Below are 19168 nucleotides of genomic sequence, written 5' to 3'. Positions count from 1 at the left end.
GTGGCACAAACTGGCAATGCAGTGTGATTTCCTTAAAGGTAGTGTTTACAGGGTGGAAATTTCTTTCTGTGTTGAAGGATGAAACGGAACAGAGGATGACATTTCATGTGAAAAGCAATGCCAATCCTCTTTCTTCATGGGCTTTCTTTGCTAACCTGCCCTCTGGTTTTAGGAACTATTTGCAGAGTCTGACTGAATGTTACATCTGTCAGGAGAGCTGCCACAAAGGCCCAGCGCTGCAATTGCATTAGGGTTTATTGAATCATATTGACCATGTCTGCTTCTATTTAGCTGTCATTGGGAAATGCCACCAGTAAACCTTCAAGACAAGCCTTCACTCTCTCTCCAATTACTGACTTTAACTTGCCCATACTTTTTTCAGGCAGTCCAAGAAAGACAGGGCAGTTCAATGAGCCAATGCTGATAGATAGCAGTATGATGGGAAATGCATTGCATTGCTGAAATTGCTAAACCACAGGGCCTAGGGCTTGCCGATCAGAAGGTCGGTGGTTCGAATCCCTGCGACGGGGTGAGCTCCCATTGCTCGGTACCTGCTGCTGCCAACCTAGCAGTTTGAAAGCACGCCAGTGCAAGTAGATAAATAGGTACCACTCTAGCAGGAAGGTAAACGGTATTTCCATGCACTGCTCTGATCTGCCAGAAGCAGCTTAGTCATGCTGGCCACATGACCCGGAAGCTGTATGCTGGCTCCCTCGGCCAGTAAAGCGAGATGAGCACCGCAACTACAGAGTTGTCCATGACCCCATGTCAGGGGTTCCTTTACCTTTACTAGGGCAAAAATGGTGAGGGGCAGGCATGATGTCAGAAGGCAGGTGATATATAACATCAGTTGCAAACCAGAGCAGAGGTGGGAAACCTGTGACCTTTTGGAAATTCCTGGGCTGTAGCTCCCATCAGCCATGGCCAGATAACCAAGGGATGATGGGAGTTGTAGTTCAGCAATGTCAAAGAGGTCACTGGTTCCCCATCCTTGAACTAGAGACTTTAGCAAGCAAAGCCCAAGCACCTTCTTCATTCCACCACTGTTGCAGCTTGCAAGAGGTGTGAGTGGCTGGCCTGTCCTCTGCTTCAAGAAGGTGGCACAGTTAAGAGGATTCCCAGCAATGGCCATTGAGGGCTTTCTTTTCTTTCCAGATTGATGGAAAGCACTGCTTGCTCTCATGTGAATCTGCCTCTGTACTCAGATCATCTCCAGAGACCCTTTCCTGGGTGCCTTTACCTTCTCAGGTAAGGTTGAGGAAAAACAGGGAATGGGCTTTTGGGTGGTGACCCCTCTATGGAACCCTCTGTATCTGTCCTGTCAAAGTTCAAGAACTGATCTTACAATGTCAATAAGTGCAATGCTTCCTGCATGTTAGTGCCCCATTGTACTTGTAACAGATAGCACTTTTTGCATTTCGTTGATACTTAACTCCACTGCTCTGTGAATTCCTTTCCATGCATCTCTGGTCCATGGAAGCTTATGCCATTAGGCTTTCAAGTGCAGAACACTTTTCTCTGCTTTCATTGTACCTGAGCAGCTCCATAAACAGGGGCATCCATACCCCTCCTGCAATTCTTCACAACGCTTCAGCCAGATTTGGTTCAGAGAATCTAAAAAGAAGGCTGGAACCAGACTTAGTTACAGTAGCTCCATTGAAATCAATGGAACTCTGAGAACGACTAGGTCTGGATCCAGCCCGTTTTGAACACCAGCCCCATGCCAGAGGCAACAAGTTACCTTCTGCATTCAGTGGCAAACAGATCAAGCTGATTTCCATGTACAGATTCCTCCACTCTTTCTCATGTTTGCCTGTTTCCATATACAGTCCTACCTTGGATCCCAGATGTCTTGCGAGTCAAACGTTTTGGCTCCCAGATGTCGCAAACCCAGAAGTGAGTGTTCCAGTTTGCGAACGTTCTTTGAACCTGAACGTCTGGCACAGTTTCCATGGCTTCTGATAGAGTGCAGGAAACTCCTGCAGCCAATCAGAAGCCGTGACTTTTGGAAGTTGAAAGGGCTTTCAGAACAGTTTCTGTTCGAATTCCGAGGTACCACTGTGTCTGGGATTGACAGAAGGTTTTTTCAGGTCAGGGGGTGAGTCATTCCAGTGGACTTGTCCTCCAGTTCCTATCCATTTAGAAATAAAGGCATTGCTGCTTGTCTGAAACCATCCTCTGTAGACTGTAGTTTAGCCAACATTGTGATTAATCCGATCTTGATTCCCTTTCACAGACTTCTCTGCTGCCTTCCTGGTGGGCTTTCTCCATTTGCCTAAGGCAAGAAGACTCATAGGACATTATGCTGCTGCTAGATCAGTCATTCATTCTTTTGAAATGACCTTCAAAGGAGAAAAAATATGGTGGTTTTCACGCTGCTTGTTTCACAGGCACAGCCAATACGAAAAATGTTAAGTATATTATATCACTGGAGAAGGGAGACAGCAGGAGAAAACATCTGGCTTGTTGTTTTTTTCTTGCTATAGTGATGAGAAAGCTAACAACCCACACCTGAGGTCCCTCGTTTGTGGGTTTTTTCCTTCAGGAAAAAACAACAGAAAGCAAAACATGCTAATCTTAATATTACAGAAGCATTATGTTTGAGAAAACCGAAAGAATCTAGGATAATGCTTCTGAAACCACACTCCCCTTCAAACACCCAGTTTTAACTAAACCATTACTGATCCTTTTATAAAGTAAGAGGGTGGGAAAGGATAAAAAGACAGGGGTGCTGCCAGACTGCCGGCATTCCATAGAAGAGATTCAAGTGCATATGATAACATTGAACATGGATAAAAATGTTCTGTTGCCCTAGTGGAGCAAATCCACTTTAAAAACAACAACACCCCTATACTTTCCCAGTGCCTACCCAATCACTTTCCCTATCACTAAAAGTCCAAACTTTTTGGGGAAGTGGGTTAACTGTGCAAATCAACTTTAATTTGCAGGAAGGTTAGCTGACATCGGCAGTTTACTGACAATTTGCTTGCCAGGAGCTTATGCAACATGGAAGCAGGTAAGTATTATTCCACACCTTTCAATGCATTTTCCCATCACTCTCCATATATATATATATGGCTATGGGGAAATCAGTTTCTAGCACAAGAGTGTCAAATCAACGTTACTCCAGCAACCTGAATTTGCCAGCATGTGATTGAATCACACCTGAAAATAGCAACAGTTTGGAAGCACCCAGTGTCTTCAACCCAGTACTCACTTATCTGGGAGGAAACTCAGTTCAACTCAGTGGGGCTTACTTCTGAGGAGACATGTACAGGATCGCACTACAGGTCCTGATAAATTCAACAGGGCCAAGTGGGTATAGATAGGATTGCAGTCCAAAATGATCAGCTTCCAGAGGTGTAGCTGCATTAGTCTGTGGCAGTAAGGAGAGAGACTTGTCAGAAACAGAAAATGCTGAGCCTTTTGGAATGGTCTAGCAAGACTCTCCCTGCATCCTTGTAAGGCAGTTCGAAAGCAGCTTGAATGCACACACATATATCTTTCATTCCAGAGTTACTGCTAGCCATAGAGTTTTGCATGTTAAAAGAGACAAAATGAGGCAAAAGTCTTTAAGTTTGACAGGGCCAAGCCCATTGTAAGTTTGAATTTTCTACTTGTTGCAAAGGAAAGAAGGGCTTTAGATTGAAACTGTTTTAAATTATGCTAAACAGGAGCATTCAGACACAGACAGGGCCGAAAGCTGACCTGTACATTTCTTTAAAAGAAATTGCACCTTTGTCTTTCTACAAAGCACGCAAGAAACTTCGATCTAAGAAAATACTTTTTATTATGTTTCTTACAGATTGGCGATGTAACAAGAAAAGCTTACAACCAAGACAGGCCAAACTTGCAAACTCACAGTGTTTGTTTCTTTTTACATATTACAATTGGTTTGTGTTTTTTTTTAAAAAGTATCATTGTTAATCAATATGCAATTCTTCACTGGACTGAGCCCATACTGCAAAGTACTGCACATAATAGACAGGACATCGAAGACACTGCACGGCCAAAGGCATATTTATCTAACCAACAAACGCTGCAGGGAAAACTGGATTATTATAATAGTGCCTTAATTTCTAGCAGAGATCAAGAAACACAGTGATGCTAACGGCAACTAAACAAAGCAGTTTTGGATTTATTTATACTTAAAGGAAGAGTTTTGTAGCAAGGACACTCCTCATTGCACGTACTTACAATGATCAGATGAAGGAATTCTTTATTTCCACCAGCTGCTAATTCAGTGCTCTTTAGATCTGAGTACAAACTGTACTTAGTATTATCAGTCTGTGATGGAATGGCATTGAGGGAGCATGTAGCTTCATTTACAGCACGTTAAGGAGAGAACTTTATGTTCTCCTGGAAAGCATCATTCACTTATTCAGGAGTAGCTTCTCAGACATTTATTGAAGTTCACAGTACTAGCATAAACAACATGGAGTTTATTTTTGTAACCCAGGTACACTTATTCCATCTTCCTGACAATTGCGGGGAATAATGTCATCAGGGAGACGGGAGCATCAGGGCAAACAGAGGCCTGATCCAACAGCCTCAGCCAACTGCACCTGCCTGCATTCTTACATACAGCCAGTCCAGGAGGGGATCCTGTGTCAGGGCTGGTTCAGCATAGAAACTCAGAGAGTAGCAGTAAGGTTGGTTCTTTACACAGAGAGACAAAACCCACAGAGAACTCCAGGGGCAAGACTGGCCCCATGAAGCAGTTGCCAGAACTGAGCATGTGAGCCTTCCACTTCCTCCTAAGCCTGCTGCCTTCCCAACAGTTGTGAACTCCTTCAAGGAGGGGCTCTCAGTGCCTTTTGTTCTGCCAAAGTGCATGGATGGCTCAGTCGGTTAGAGCGCAGTGCTGATAACGCCAAGGTTGCAGGTTTGATCCTTGCATGGGATCCTGCTAATTAAAGGCGTTGTAACTAGATGATCCTCAGGGCTCCATCCAACTCTACAATTCTATGATTCTACAGAGGAGGATGGGAGAAGGAAGCAGTGGAACTGGCAAGTGGCTCCTCTTCCTCCTCAGCTGCCTCAGACTCACTTAAACCTGTTGCTTGTCAGCCTCCAACCCATCTAACCCTCTTCCTCCTCTGACCTGTCTCCTGCACCCCACCACCATTCTCCTGGCTTAGTGCCTTCTCACTCGGATGCTTCCCTGGCAGCATTCCCTAGCTGTAGCCCCCAACCAATTCCTCCCTGTCTAGTCAGTCCCTGACATCCTGCCTCTGCCTGTTTCCTCCTCTTTAGGCTCAGTGTTGCCTCTGTAGGACTTAGCGTGGAGGAAACCAGAGATAAAAAATCAGACTGCACCCATCGCTTCTTCTGGCTCTGCCTTGCATTGCCCTCCATCCCATCTTTTGCCCTGCCAGCCCCAATGGGCACCAGTCACTATTGCACCTGGCACTTACCCAGTGACTCTGCTCAGCAGAGCCAAACGGTACCTTCCCTTCTGGTGGCAATGCTACTCATGATCCTTCACATTGTGTGTTAAAGCATGCCTGGAAGCAGGGTCAGAGAAAGGGCTGCGCAGCTCAGTGGTAGAGCCCATGCTTTGCACGCAAATGTTGCAGGTTCAATTCGTGCTGTCCCCAGGTTGGACAGAGACCCTGCCTGAAACCCGGGTGAGCTGCTGCCTGCCCATGTGCAGCAGACTTTGCGCAGCTCGATGGCAAACAGCCTGACTCGATAAACAGCAGCTGCCTGCGTTCCATCTGAACACCCTGCAGACAGCTCAATGTACAGAGAGTGGAGTCAGATAACTAATTTATTTTGCTTCAACAAACATTGACTTTCCATCACCGACTGGTTGGGGAATCAAGTGGAATTCTGTTGCCTGAAGCGATCCAGTGAGCATTAGACTGTGTACACATTGCTGGCTTGCAACGCAGCAAGGTTGTTCCTCCCCTTGCCCCCGTGCTGCGTGGCAAATCGCATTTGCATGTGGTTGTGCGCATCAGCCCCCTGGCTGAGCATAGTGATGTGCAGGTGTCTTTGTATGGCTTATGTTTTCAAACCGGACAGAAGTTGCTTTGGAGAGAGACACATCAAAATACTGAAGAAACCGCAGGAGATGTTTAGGTTGTGTCTAATGCCATGTGTACACCGCTTACTTAAACCAGCAGTGGGGCCACCCTGGATACAGAGTAAACAGGAGTGTGTAAACAGCCTTAGACTCTGCAGCCTCCAGGAGGAGGGCCTTGGCTCACTGGTAGAGAGTCTGTTCTGCATGTAGGAGATTCCAGGTTCAATCTTTGCTATCTCCAGGTAGGACTGAATGAGACTTCTGCCTTAAACCCCCAGAAAGCTTCCACCATTCTGTGTATATGATCCTGAGCTGGATACACCAATGGTCTTATTGTCTATAACGCAGCTTCCTACTAGGCTCCTATGCTCCACCACTTGTTAGACAAGGTAGATTTTTGTAACTTGTCAAGGCGTGCCGGTTCATCCCTTACTGGAACCCCCTCGGATAAAAGTGTTCTGCTTAATTCCCGTCACTTGGTGATTGCAGAGGGAAGAAACGCCACGGTGCATCTGCAGCAGCACAACTGGATGCCTTCCTCTGCCCCAGCTGCAACAAAACATGTCTCTCCTGCATTGGTCTCTGCAGCCACAGCAGGCGCTGCAACCGCCCAACAGCTTGACCTCACCCCGAAAGGCGCGCTCCTCCATTGTCTCCCCAGACAGACGGGTGCCAATTGGGTGATTGCAAATGCCCACATTCAAGGGGGAAATTAGGCTATCTGAATTGATGCAAATAGTAGTAGATCATTTCCTCATAGTATCAGCTGGCCTGGTCTGAGCAACAGACCTTGGCTGGTGGGATGGTGGGAGAAGTGACTCAGTATCTTGCATTGCCAGTGATATTTTTGCTTCAGCTCAGCCCCATGGATAAGCTCACACTTGAGCTGCTGCAGATCAATTCAATCCCAGGAAGCAGAGCTGAGATCCTATTTGCCAGGCAACCCTCATTCAGCTGCAACCACCCCCTCCTAGTCTTTGCTATGGGATGAGTCTGGGTCCCCATCCGGACTATACATTTAAAGGAGTGCCGTACCATTCCAAACAGCCGTGGCTTCTTCCAAAGATTCCCAGGGACTGTCTCTTGCAAAGGGTACTGAGTTGTTAGGAGACCCCACCTAACCTCCTCACAGAGCTACCATTCCCAGAGTTTCCTGCTTGTTAAACCAGCCTGGGAATGGTAGCTCTGCCACTGTGAGGGGAATAGGGATCTCCTAAATACTCTCAGCACCCTTGACAAACAACATTTCCCAGGATTCTTTGGGGGAAACCACAGACTTTAAAAGTGGCATGATACAATGTTAAATGTACAGCACAGATTGGGCCTGGGTTATAAAGGCACATAGGGTGTTGGAGGACGACAGGGACTCTTACTTCCTCCTCTTCCATCCCTTCTTTGCCACAATATTCTGCAAGGGCCTCTGGACGATGCTGTTGCAAGGCCATAGCTAAGTGGTAGAGCAGGCATAGGCAAACTCCGGGCCTCCAGATGTTTGGGACTACAATTCCCATCATCCCTGACCACTGGTCCTGTTAGCTAGGGATGATGGGAATTGTAGTCCCAAACATCTGGAGGGCCGGAGTTTGCCTATGCCTGTGGTACAGCATCAGCAGGAACCAAATCCACTGAATCTACCCTCTGATGTTTCCATGTAGGTCTGGAAATCTCCCCTGCCTGAAACCCCGCAGAGTCACCGACCTGAAATCAAGCAGCTTCCTATCCTCCTTTCTCTGTCCCTGTGTCTCCTTTGTGAAAAACGTCTGCTTTGAAATGTAACCATTACGGAAACAAGCTCACGGTTGCCGCTGATCAAAGCAGACTTGCCAGAGTGAAAATGCACCCTGAGATTGGGAAAACGCTTATTAATGTTGACAAATAAGAATTGTCATTTCCCCCACCCCAGATGGTAAGTATCATGAATCTGTAATTGGTCCTCTTTCGTTCGTGCTCCTTTCCCATTCATGTATAAGAAGCAGGCTGTGCAACAAAATTCTTAGGCTCGCACCCAGAAGGAAAAACATCTCTCTTTTCTCCTTCAGTATTGATGTGCTTAGCAAAGAACGTTGCTTTCAGAACCGGCCCAGTTTGAAAACTTGCACACATTGTTAACAGGATGACTAAGGGCTGGAGTTGTAAATTTTCAACTTCAGTCCATATTGTCCCATGTGCAAAATGGAGGCTTTTCCACCTGCGGGGATAATAAAACCTGTCTATCTTCCAGGGTTATTGTAATGATGCCTGAACTAATGTCTGTGGAATGCTTTTTATATTAATATGAAAACATATGCTAAGTGTTCTTATCTTTATTGAAGACTCATTAGCCCCTATTTTAAAAAAATCATACAGATTTTCTTTTTTTCTTGTGTCTTGAACTTTCAGGACAGTTTAGAAGGCCAAAATGTGGGTGCTTCTTTGGAAATCTTTAACATTGCCGTTATGCAATATTTCACATTTTAAATAACCATTTGGTAGTGTGTTGTTGTTTTTTAAAGGCTTCTCAAAAGATTCAGTCAGTCTTCTGAGTGAATCTTTAGTGTGGTGAACTCCCTGTGGAAATCTCCCCTGGATTATTCAGAAAGGTCTTTGAAACACAAATTTCCTTTACCCAACCAATTTTCATTGATATTTTTATTGACGTTATTGTGATTTTGTATGCTGCATGCTGCCGTGGTGTATATATTCTCTCTCTCTCTCTCTCTCTCTCTCTCTCTCTCTCTCTCTCTCTGTGTGTGTGTGTGTGTATGAAAATGTGGCCTATACTTTTTCTTTAGATTTTATGTATGTGCAAATCACCCCCTTTCTTTGCAATGCAAAACGAACAAAAATAAGGTAAGCAAGCCCCTTATTTCCTGTGGCTCCTTTTTCAAACATGGGTCTGGAACCCTAAAGGGATTCCAGAAGCAATTGGGGGAGAAGCAATTGGGGGGAAAGTAGTCAGCAGCAAGAGGGCTAAACCATCACTGCCTGGGAGTTTTGTGTATGGGGGTGGAGAAGCTTTCTAACATGATTTTCCCATGTGCTGTCTGAAGTGGTGTGGTCCAGCAAGTAGTGCACCACACATGCTGGGTCTGCTTCTTGTTTGGTTTATTCTGCAGTGGCAAAATGCTCCTGAAGAGAGGGCCAGCCTAAGATATTCAGCTTGGCCCCTAGGTATTGGCTCCTAGAGCCGCAGAAATCTGCTCATGGTCCGGCTACTGTATGTTTAGTTTATCTTGTGTTGTTTGCTGTTTGCACGATGTCTCTGTAGGAGGAGTATGGCACGGCTGATTTAAATGGTTTTAAATCATGTTTCGCTTGTCGCCCTTCATAAGCCTTTTTGCAATGAAGCCTCTCCATGGAGAATCTTTCTTAAAAGTTGTGTGTGTTTGTGTGTGTGTGTGTTTGTGTGTGTGTATACTCTCTCTCTCTCTCTCTCTCTCTCTCTCTCTCTCTCTCTCTCTCTCTCTCACATATATGGTTTAGTGGATGAGGCTGCCCCTCATCTGTGCTGGAGTTAGACTCAACTTCCTGGGCACAAACAAAAGACAAGGCTAGTGCCAGTCAGGTTGGGCAAAGCTAAGATTCAAATACTTGATTGGCCATGAAGGGGAGGAGAACAGCTCAGTGGCATCATCCATGCTTTACAGGCACAGGATCCGAAGTTCAACCCCCAGGTATAGCAGGGAGACAGTGCTACCTGGTCAGTGCAGTAGATACAGGTCTATTTGCACCAATATTTTGACTTTGTGTACGGAAACGTCCTATGTTCCTATGTGCTGTAATCCAACAACACCTGGAGTGCCGCTAGGATGAATTGACCTGTCCATTTCAGTTCCCTCAATTTCTCATTTCCCCACCCCAATCTTAAATTCAGTTTTCCACAATTTTGCAGCATCCTGTGAATTGTTTTTTTTAATCTTAATGAAAAGTTATCAGCATTTTAGCATGAATTTCTCCTACTCAATGTATCTTTGCATGAATTTTTGCCCAATAGACATATTTTTGCAAATCAGTTTTCCCTAATATAATGCATGTTTCTAGGCTATTTTCACTTGTGCGTGGATATTTCAGCACACTTTCCCCTTGTATATGCAGGGTGTTTTCCTCCCCTACATGTTTAGGGAAGCTTTTAATGTTTGATGCATTACTGTATTTTAATATTTTGTTGGAAGCCCAGCCAGATGGGCGGGGTATAAATATTATTATTATTATTATTATTATTATTATTATTATTATTATTATTATTATTATTATTACATGTGACTTGGCCAGAGAACTGTCATTTGCAGAAGTGAATTTCAAATGGTGGCTGTGTTTCAGTTCTCCTATTGCTTTGGAAAGTGTGAATTCGGTTTGCCTTTAAATGTAACCGGAATAAAATTTCCTCCCCATCCTTAGGTGCCACAGGTTACCCATCCCTGTCCTACAGGCTATATAACCCTGGTAGGTTCCTAGCCCTGGACAGCAGCTCAACACCTCTCAAAAGAAGCAAACTCCTGCAGAGCATTATGGCAGAAAGTATCCTTTCTAGCCTACAATGAATTGAAACTAGTTACTTCCAGCATTTCTGGAGGGAACTGTGAGGCTGGATCTTGAGTTTCTTGGGGCACAAGAGTTTAACAAAAGCTCTCCGGAAGCTGTGGTGGCAGAGAGGGTAAAGGACAGGGTTGATGGCAGAATTGACCCACAGAAGCCAGAAGGAGGTCTCATACCAGTACTCGGGGACACAGTGACCATGACATGCAGCTCGGATAATCATGAGAAGTGTGTACGGTGCCCAGCAGAGGCCAAAAATCCCCACTATAACGGCCAGAGATTTGGCTACTTTCTTGTCTCTGGTGAGCCTAAAACGTTGGCTCATGTTCTGGGAAGCCACCTTCATCCGTTTCTCTAGAGAAAGAGTAGATGTTGAGTGTTTGTAGTTCTTTTTGATGAAAAGCTTTGCTTTGCTGCCGGTAAACCCAGAGCTCTCTGTGCTCGAATACTTGACATTCGTACTCTCTTTGCTGCTTTCTTCTTGGGCGTCCCATTTTGGGACACCCAGAGTTTCTGCCAGATCTCTCTGCTCCCACTTGCAGCATTTCATGGAGAGCTGGGCTTCAGGGCTCATTTCAATCTCCTCCACAAAGTTCTGGTTCTGAGCCTCATGCACCACATCCAAGCGGGCTTTGGTGCGCCTCTGGATGTTCAGGTAAATGCTCAAGTTGAAAAAGGCCACGCTGATGAATGGGGTGAAAAACTCGATGGTGGAGGCTGTGATGAGGAAATACCAGTTGTAGAAAAACTCAGCGTAGCATTCCCCGTCGGGTATGATGCTTCGGCCAGATATGTACTCCCAGCTGATAATCGCAGGTCCATAGAGCAGGAAGGCTAATACCCACACCATCGCCATCTTGAACACGGCTTGCTTGGTGTCTCCTTGCTGAGCTCTGTAGGATACCTGTAAAGGGAGAACATGCAGTTGTTTTCTTTAGATCACCAACCTTTTCAGGCACATGGGCGCACTTGGATTTTGGAACAAGTTCTGTGGGTACCACTTCTCACCTGTCTCTCCTGGACCAGCCCCACCAAAGGCACAGCAAGAGGAAGCAAGCAGGCACACACTTCACTTTCCCAAGTGATCTGTATAAAAGTCAGACCCAGTAGTAGGAGTCAGAACCTTGAAAAGCACATAGAGCCAAAAGAGGAAGTGGGACAGAGTGTCTCTCTCCCAACTTCCTCCTTCAGCAATATGTACTTCTCAAGGGAGAAAAGGGTAACTTCTTCATCTCATGGTTAATGGGGCAGTGAGTGGGGTGGATGAGAGGCTTTGGGGGCAACAACAGAAGAGCTCTAGGGTATCATTGCAACCACAGGCATTGTATTGGGAGGGGCTTCAACATTATCAGGAAACTTTTCTGAGAAATTTCAGGTCAGCCGTTCAAAATTCTGAAAGGAGGAGAAGTTCACGAAGGACATGAAGAAGGGCCTCAGATGATGATTGCAGGGTCTGGGTTGTTTCATATGGTCCTTGAATTATTGCAGCCCTGTGCTGTTTAAGGCTTTATAGTTCAAAACCAGCACTTTGAATTGGGCCCGGAAACTAATTGGCAGCCAGTGCAGTGGGGCCAGGATCAGCGTAATCTGCTCAAATCATCTTGCCCTGGTGAGCAAGCTGGCTGCTGAATTCTGCACCAGCTGAAGTTTCTGAACTGTACTCCATAGCTGTCTACTTTCAGATTTGAAAATAAGGGATCAGCAGCCTCACCTGTCCCGGGGACAGACTACGGGATATCTAACAATCCGGGATAGCAGCGGGAAGCAGCGGGAAACGGTGCTGGAATAAGGGAATTTCCCACAAAAAAGGGGAAGGTTGACACCTATGCTGTTACTCAGAGGCAGCACCGCATTTATTGTGGTGCAGTAATCTAAGCTAGAGGTTACCAGAGCATAGATGACAGAAGTTAGGCTATCCCTGCCCAGATGGGGGCACATCTGGGCCGGCAGCTGTAGGTGATTGAAGGCACTCTGCACTACGGAAGCCACCTGAACCTCAACCGACAGCAAAGGACCCAGAAGTTCCCTCCAAGCTACATACCCACTCCTTCAGAGGGAGTGTAAACCCATCAAGAGCATCTGGGGCATATTAGCACTGGAGGTTTGCACGATCACCAGGACAGAACAAATGGCTTAAAAGAAGAGCTGTTTTAGTGTGCTATGCAGTAATCTCAGAATTTCTGGAACATGTTCTGTACTTAAAAAAAGAAAGAAATGTTCAATGCATTTGCATAAAAGCAATGCTAGTTATATCATTAGTGTGAAAAGCATAAAAAGGCTTTTAGTCTCTCAACCTGCTACATATCATGTATTAATATTTGAAGGTGGGTTTTGGTTTTTTTTTGACGCTCCATCAATTTGTTCATTATCTCATGTGCTTAAATGCATCGTGCTAAATGAAATGAATATTAGTGCCGCCATTTGAGTTTATCTTGGGCTATGATGATCCTTACCATCACAGGTCCTCAAAGAGATTTTGCAGTTAAAAATAAGGAAATGCTTGGCTTTTCCTGCCCTGTCTTGCCTCCAGAATGCACCCCTTTTGGGGAACTTATGCGGGTGTAAATTCAATTGGCTTAAATTCTACCAGCATAGCCCAGGTTAAGCCAGGATGAGGGAGTTATGCTGGCATAAACATCCATAATTAAAAATGTACAATAAAACAATCCCATGAAAATAGAAAAGCAAGTAAAACAGGGGAGTGGCTAGATCAAGGGAACGCCTGTGTAAACAGGTGTGTTTTCAGAAGCCCACAGAATGCCAATACAGATGGCGGTCTCTTGTATTTCAGCAGGGAGTGCATTCCACATATATATCTGCAGCTCAGGAAAACACATCATGCATCTGATGAAGAGAACTGTAATCCACAAAAGCTTTCACCATAATACATAATACCGTATTTTTCTCTCTATAACACGCACATTTTTTCTCCTAAAAAGTAAGGGGAAATGTCTGTGCGTGTTATTGAGCGAATGTGTGGTCCCTGGAGCCTACTGGCCCGAGTGCAGAGGCAAAAATCGGATCGCGTGGAGGAGGGAAGGCTGCAGAGAGGAAGCTGCTGCTTTCCTGCATTCTGCCTCAGGGTTTTACTGCCCACCCTCTTCTGTTTTCGGTTGCTGTGTTTGCTCAAACGCAACAAAGAGCAGGGAAATCCCCTGCCCTCCTGGCAAGCAGAGGGGAAAGGAAAGGATCACATCCTTCTTTCTAATTCCTTCCTAGTCACACTGTGCGCAGGCTCCAGCCCACCCGGCTCATGTTCCGTCGGCTAGGAGCACAACCGACAGCTACCACCTCCTCCTCCTCTCCGTGCTCCGGTGCTGCTTCTGCTGCGTCCAGCATTCTAGGGACTCGCAGGCAGCCGGAAAACATGCAGGTGGAGAGAGAGAGAGAGAGAGAGAGAGAGAGAGAGAGAGAGAGAGAGAGCTGGCTTGGGTGAGTGGGGGAAAACCTTTGCCTTCCTTTCCTCCCTCCCGTTAAACCCCTCTCCTGCATTGTTAGCCAGCTGCTTCTCCGCACACCCCTCTCGTGCTCATTGTCCCTTCTGTGTTTTTCCTTCCCTCCCCACTTAAAACGTGGTTACTAAGCATGGATCCACATGGATCCTCAGGATCTTTGCATTGGGTCACCCCAAATTCACCATCAGATCACATAGCATGTCCATGGCTACAGCCTGCACCAAAAAAATCACGCACCCACTGTTGCCTGGGGCTGCAATGGTGCAAAAACGTGGTTACAAAGCACAGATCCACATGGATTCTCAGGATTTTTGCATTGGGCTACCCCAAACTCACCGTCAAATCACATGTCTGTGGCCACAGCATGAAGCACAAAAATGATACATCCACTGTTTCATTCAGAATTTCCCCCCCTTGTTTTCCTCCTCTAAAAACTATGTGTGTGTTATGGTCAGGTGCATGTTATAGAGCAAAAAATACGGTACATATTGTTGGTTTTTAAGGTTCCATAGGGCTCTCTGGGTGGTATTAACCTAGTGAGCCCCATCAGCAAAAGCCCTGAGTGGGAACTTCCACTTACACAATGGGACTTTCCCTCTCTCATTTCCTCCCCATGCCCCCTGAAGTTGGCTTGCTGTGTGTGTGTTGGGAGAAGCCCCAGAACACCAGGTGGGACAAGGGACGGGAGTTGAGGAGGGATCCTTTCACCTGGCACCATGTTGAATTCCACCCACCATAATTCTTTTTGCTGCATAAGACTAACACGCAATTTTCACTTGTGTTATGTGATCTAAGGCAAACAAAAGAAACAGGCGGGGACACATTCTTTTCAGTGCATCTGCTGATGTTTCCCCACCGAACTTTCCTATTAAAAGCCTTGTTGTTATGTGCAGATTAGCTACTTATGTTAATGGCCAGCTTTATCTATCTGCTTTTCCCAGACTTACCGCTGTGAGCAGCAATGAAAGGGGATGAGCGAAAGGTAGGAGAGACTTGGGCTAATGGAAGTGATTTCTTTGGCCTTAGACAACCACACGCTAATGGATTAAGATGGACATTTTAAAAGTGAATGCTTCCTTCCACTAGGCTAGCAACTGAAAAATAGCATATTTTTTGGTTGATAGAATCTGGGCAGGAGAAGGATAGAGTGGATTTTTGTGTGCAGGGAGGCGCTTTAGCCTCGTTTTCATCCCCAAAATTGGTATGCCAGGAGGGGCGCAGCTTCCGGTCTAGTGCTCCAGCAGTCGGCAGCAGGATCGCACCAGAACCCCTTCTGTCTCAGCACTCTGACCTGACCCTGATGACTTGCACCAGAGTGAGCATCTTCTGTTTCACCAGACCCCCAAAATGGGACATTCCAGGATACAATGAGTCTTCTGTGATTCAGCATGTCTCGCTTATAACGGGACACTTGTGCGGTATGTGATAGAGCTCCTGTCTTGCATGCAGACGGTCCCAGATTCTATCCTCCACATCTCCAGATAGAAGTATTGAATTTTAGAGTTGTAAGGGTCCATGAGGATCATCTAGTCCAACCCCCTGCAATGCAAGAATCTTTCACCCAACGTGGCATTTGAACCTGCGGCCCTGGGATTAAGAGCCTTGTGTTCTACTGACTGAGCTCTCTAGGGAAATGTCCCTTGCCAGAAACCCTGGAGAGTTTCTCCCAGTCAGTGCCAACAATATTGAACTAGATGGGCCAATGGTTTAACTCACTACAAGGCAACTCCCCAAGCTCCTGAGTGTGCAGGAAAATGATGGCGGGCTCTGCCCTGACTTCGCAGGGATTTCTTCTCACTGCAAATGCTAGTGTGGCATGAATGTTTTTGCCTAGAACCTTAAGATGGTTCAATTTCCCCTCTGTGCTCGCTGCAGTCCTGATGCTGCTCAGCTTCCCAATCCCTGGATAAAGCAATTTGCATGTTTAATAAGCCTGCATTCCAAATGCAAAGCTTAATTAAAGTCAGGAGTAGTTTCCCCTAATATAAATACATGTCTGTAAACATGTCATATATAAGTATGCCCTGATTGACTGGGCCTGTTGGGGGGAACACTTGGAGGTTTGCTTCAGCATAATACCTGAACTGGCATTTAGGGGAAGAAGGGTGATAGCTCTGTGGAAGAGCAATTGCTTCGCAAGCAGAAGGTCCCCGGTTCAATCCCTGATGTCTCCAGGTACGACTGGGATAGATTCCCTGCTTGAGAGCTGCTGAGGGTCAGTGTAGGGACAATAGTGACCTAGATAGACCAATGGTTTGATTTGCCAATGGGGTGCAGTGATTTAAATGCCAGCCTTGGATGGAGGAAACCCAAATCTGAACCACACACGTTTTCGTTCATGGGCTAAAACACACTTTCTCAGGCTAACCAACTGCCTAAAATTTCTAACTAGCCCAGAGAAGCATATCATAAATGAAAAACATGGAATGATGATATGAGTTTGGTGTGTTAAACTATGGTTACTATAGGCAACTGATCGGGGGAGCCTTGGGAGTTGCGGACAGGCTGCCGTTGCCCAGTTTTTTTAAAAAAGAAATGTGCATTTATGTTTCACAGGGTGCGAAAGAAGGGCTTTGCACCTTGCCTGGCAGAGAAACCGCATGCCTTGCGCCCCTCCTGGGCAACAGCTGTCCGCCCGCGACTCCCGAGCCTCCCCTGATCTGTCAAAACAAAGGGGGAAGGGGGAAGGAGATCTGTACCACTGGACATCCCCGGTTCCCCTTCAGCAGTGGCAGTGGCAGCGAGCAGCTCCTGAAGCCAGCCAGAGCCAACTGCACTACCAGGCTGGCTCCGGGCTGCTGAGGCTTCCACTGCCACATTTCCCAGGGACAGATTTGCAAATCTGGGGACTGTCCCTGGGAACCGGGGATGTCTGGTAACCCTATGTTAAACCCTATGCCAGACCCCTCTAATCTCTGGATCCAGCAAGACTTCTAATTCCTGGAATAGCCAAGACAGCTTCCTGGTGAGGTGATGGGGGATTAAGGGGTTCGGCGCGAAACGGCAAATGGATGGGGACTCCTCTCCCTCCACAGACAGGGCAGAGAATTGTAGTGACGTGAGCTACGCAGAGGCAAAGCAGCAAACTAGAGAGACATGGAGCAATATCTGATTTCTGTTTTTACCCAAGGTTGCAACTATGGGAGAAACAAAGTGTTCCTAGGGTGTTGACGCTGTGCACCCCTCCGTCGTAGGCTCAGGTTGTATATATGTGTAAATAAACCACATATCTTAAAAAGACCACAGTCTCCATTGTCCCTCATTCCAAGGAAACCAAAACCTGGGGAAGTGCCTGGAAACTCCTGGGATCTCATGCAGCTCGGAGGTTAATAATAATATATATAATAATAATTTATTATTTATACCCCTCCCATCTGGCTGGGTTTCCCCAGCCACTCTGGGCGGTTTCCAACAAAGTATTAAAATACAGTAGTCTGTTCAACATTAAAAGCTTCCCTAAACAGGGCTGCCTTCAGATGGCTTCCAAAAGTCTCTTTGACATCTGCTGGGAGGGCGTTCCACAGGGTGAGTGCCACTACCGAGAAGGCCCTCTGCCTGGTTCCCTGTAACCTCACGTCTCGTGTAGAGGGAACCGGCAGAAGGCCCTTGCCGCTGGACCTCAGTGTCCGGGCAGACCGATGGGGGGGTGGAGACGCTCCTTCAGGTTGGGATGGCATGCAACCATAACAATAACAACTAGTGAAAGGCAGGCAACTGATCACATATTTCACTGCTGCATAGCCAGGGACGGAGGAAGGGGGGGTGCAGTAGGGGCGGGCTGCCCCGGGTGTCACCACTGGAGGGGGGTGACAAAATGCCGGGTGGCACTTACTGCAGGGCCTGCAGCACGCCCGTGCCACGCATCTCTTCTGTCTCAAAGGGTCCACCCGCTGCATGACCCTCAGCTGTAGGGAGGAGGCAAGCAGACTCCTCGGAGGCCCCACAGAGCATCCTGCCCATAACTGTCAACGTTTCCCTTTTTTAAAAGGAAATTCTCTTATTCCGAATAGGATTCCTCGCAAGAAAAGGGAAAAGTTGACAGCTATGGTCCTGCCCCGGCTGGCAGGCGCCTGACCGGCTTGCTCTGCCGCTGTGCGCATAGTGCACATAGTTTTATATGTGGTTTATCTCTGCTTGTCACCTGGTGGGAAAATGGAGTTGGCAACATGTACACAGCAATCCTTCGTAAATGCCATTTTTAGTATTTTAAATCTTCCATCCTCTTTCGCTCCATCACAGCTCTGATAACCTATTACAAAGAAATGTTTCAGCTACACCACTCTCCTATTTTCCTCCTTCTTCTTTTTAGTTTTATTTTGACATGCTACCTACCCACTTAGCTATCAGTGCCATTGAAAGGTTTTTCTGCAGCAAAAGGATGACATCTGGGTTCTTGCGCAAAATCCGGTTCTCTCCCTCTGGTAATACTGCTAGTGCTAGCTTTTGGGAGTTTTAAGAGTAACTTTCTAGTCCCCATGACTGTGTTGAAAATTTTGAAAACAGGAAGATAGCATGTAGAGAGCACAACAATGGCTTTCAAACGAAAGGCAGCCATGACGGAAGGTTTGTGATCAGGGGGTAGGACTTTCTCTATGGTTCTATGCATACAAAGTCCAATTTCATTATTTGTCACTCTCAGATGTGCTCCCCCCCCCAGCTATCGGCATTTTTGTGTGTACATGTACCAAAAAAGAGGGGGAAATACAAACATTTATAATCGGTCACAAAACTTTGCACTTTAAGTACAGAGCTGTATATTGATTGATTGATTGATTGATTGATTGATTGATTGCATTTCCAGAAAGGTAGCTATGCTAGTCTGTTGTAAGAAGATAGCAGAAAGTCTTGCGGCACTTTTAAGATGAACACAGTTTATGGCATTACGTTTCCATGGACTACAGTCCATTTCATCATATCCATGATGTATTGTCCTGAGTTGTAGGTATATTTAAACATGGGGTTGGGGAGCAGGAATGGTAAGCAGTGAGGTCAGGAGGAAATGAGATGCAGAAAAGTATAGACAGTGATAATTATGCATCATTACCATTGACCAGTCACTTGTTTTGCTGCTGCTAGCTTTAATCAAGTGTCGGGTAGCAAGAATTCAGAATTCTGTGCACACAAGTGGGCAGACGACATCAAGCAAATATTTCTGAAAGTGATCTTC

The 19168-nt window shown here is 46.1% G+C and overlaps 1 protein-coding gene across 1 annotated transcript in view; it reads right to left on the bottom strand.

Annotated features, from left to right (window-relative positions):
* Positions 1-9495: 9495 nt before the first annotated feature.
* The window catches only part of HRH3 (histamine receptor H3), a 28933-nt gene continuing 19260 nt past the window's right edge, over positions 9496-19168 (bottom strand). The window contains exons 3-4 of the mRNA XM_081196478.1: positions 10268-11450; positions 9496-10119 (exon numbers count right to left, since the gene is read on the bottom strand). Coding sequence (XP_081052604.1) covers positions 10563-11450 — 888 coding nt within the window. The 3' untranslated portion in view covers positions 9496-10119; positions 10268-10562. The remainder of the gene's footprint in view (positions 10120-10267; positions 11451-19168) is intronic.

This window comes from Podarcis bocagei (assembly GCF_964188305.1).
Source record: "Podarcis bocagei genome assembly, chromosome: 5".
Lineage (NCBI taxonomy): Eukaryota > Metazoa > Chordata > Lepidosauria > Squamata > Lacertidae > Podarcis > Podarcis bocagei.
This window is presented reverse-complemented; position numbering and strand designations above follow the sequence as displayed.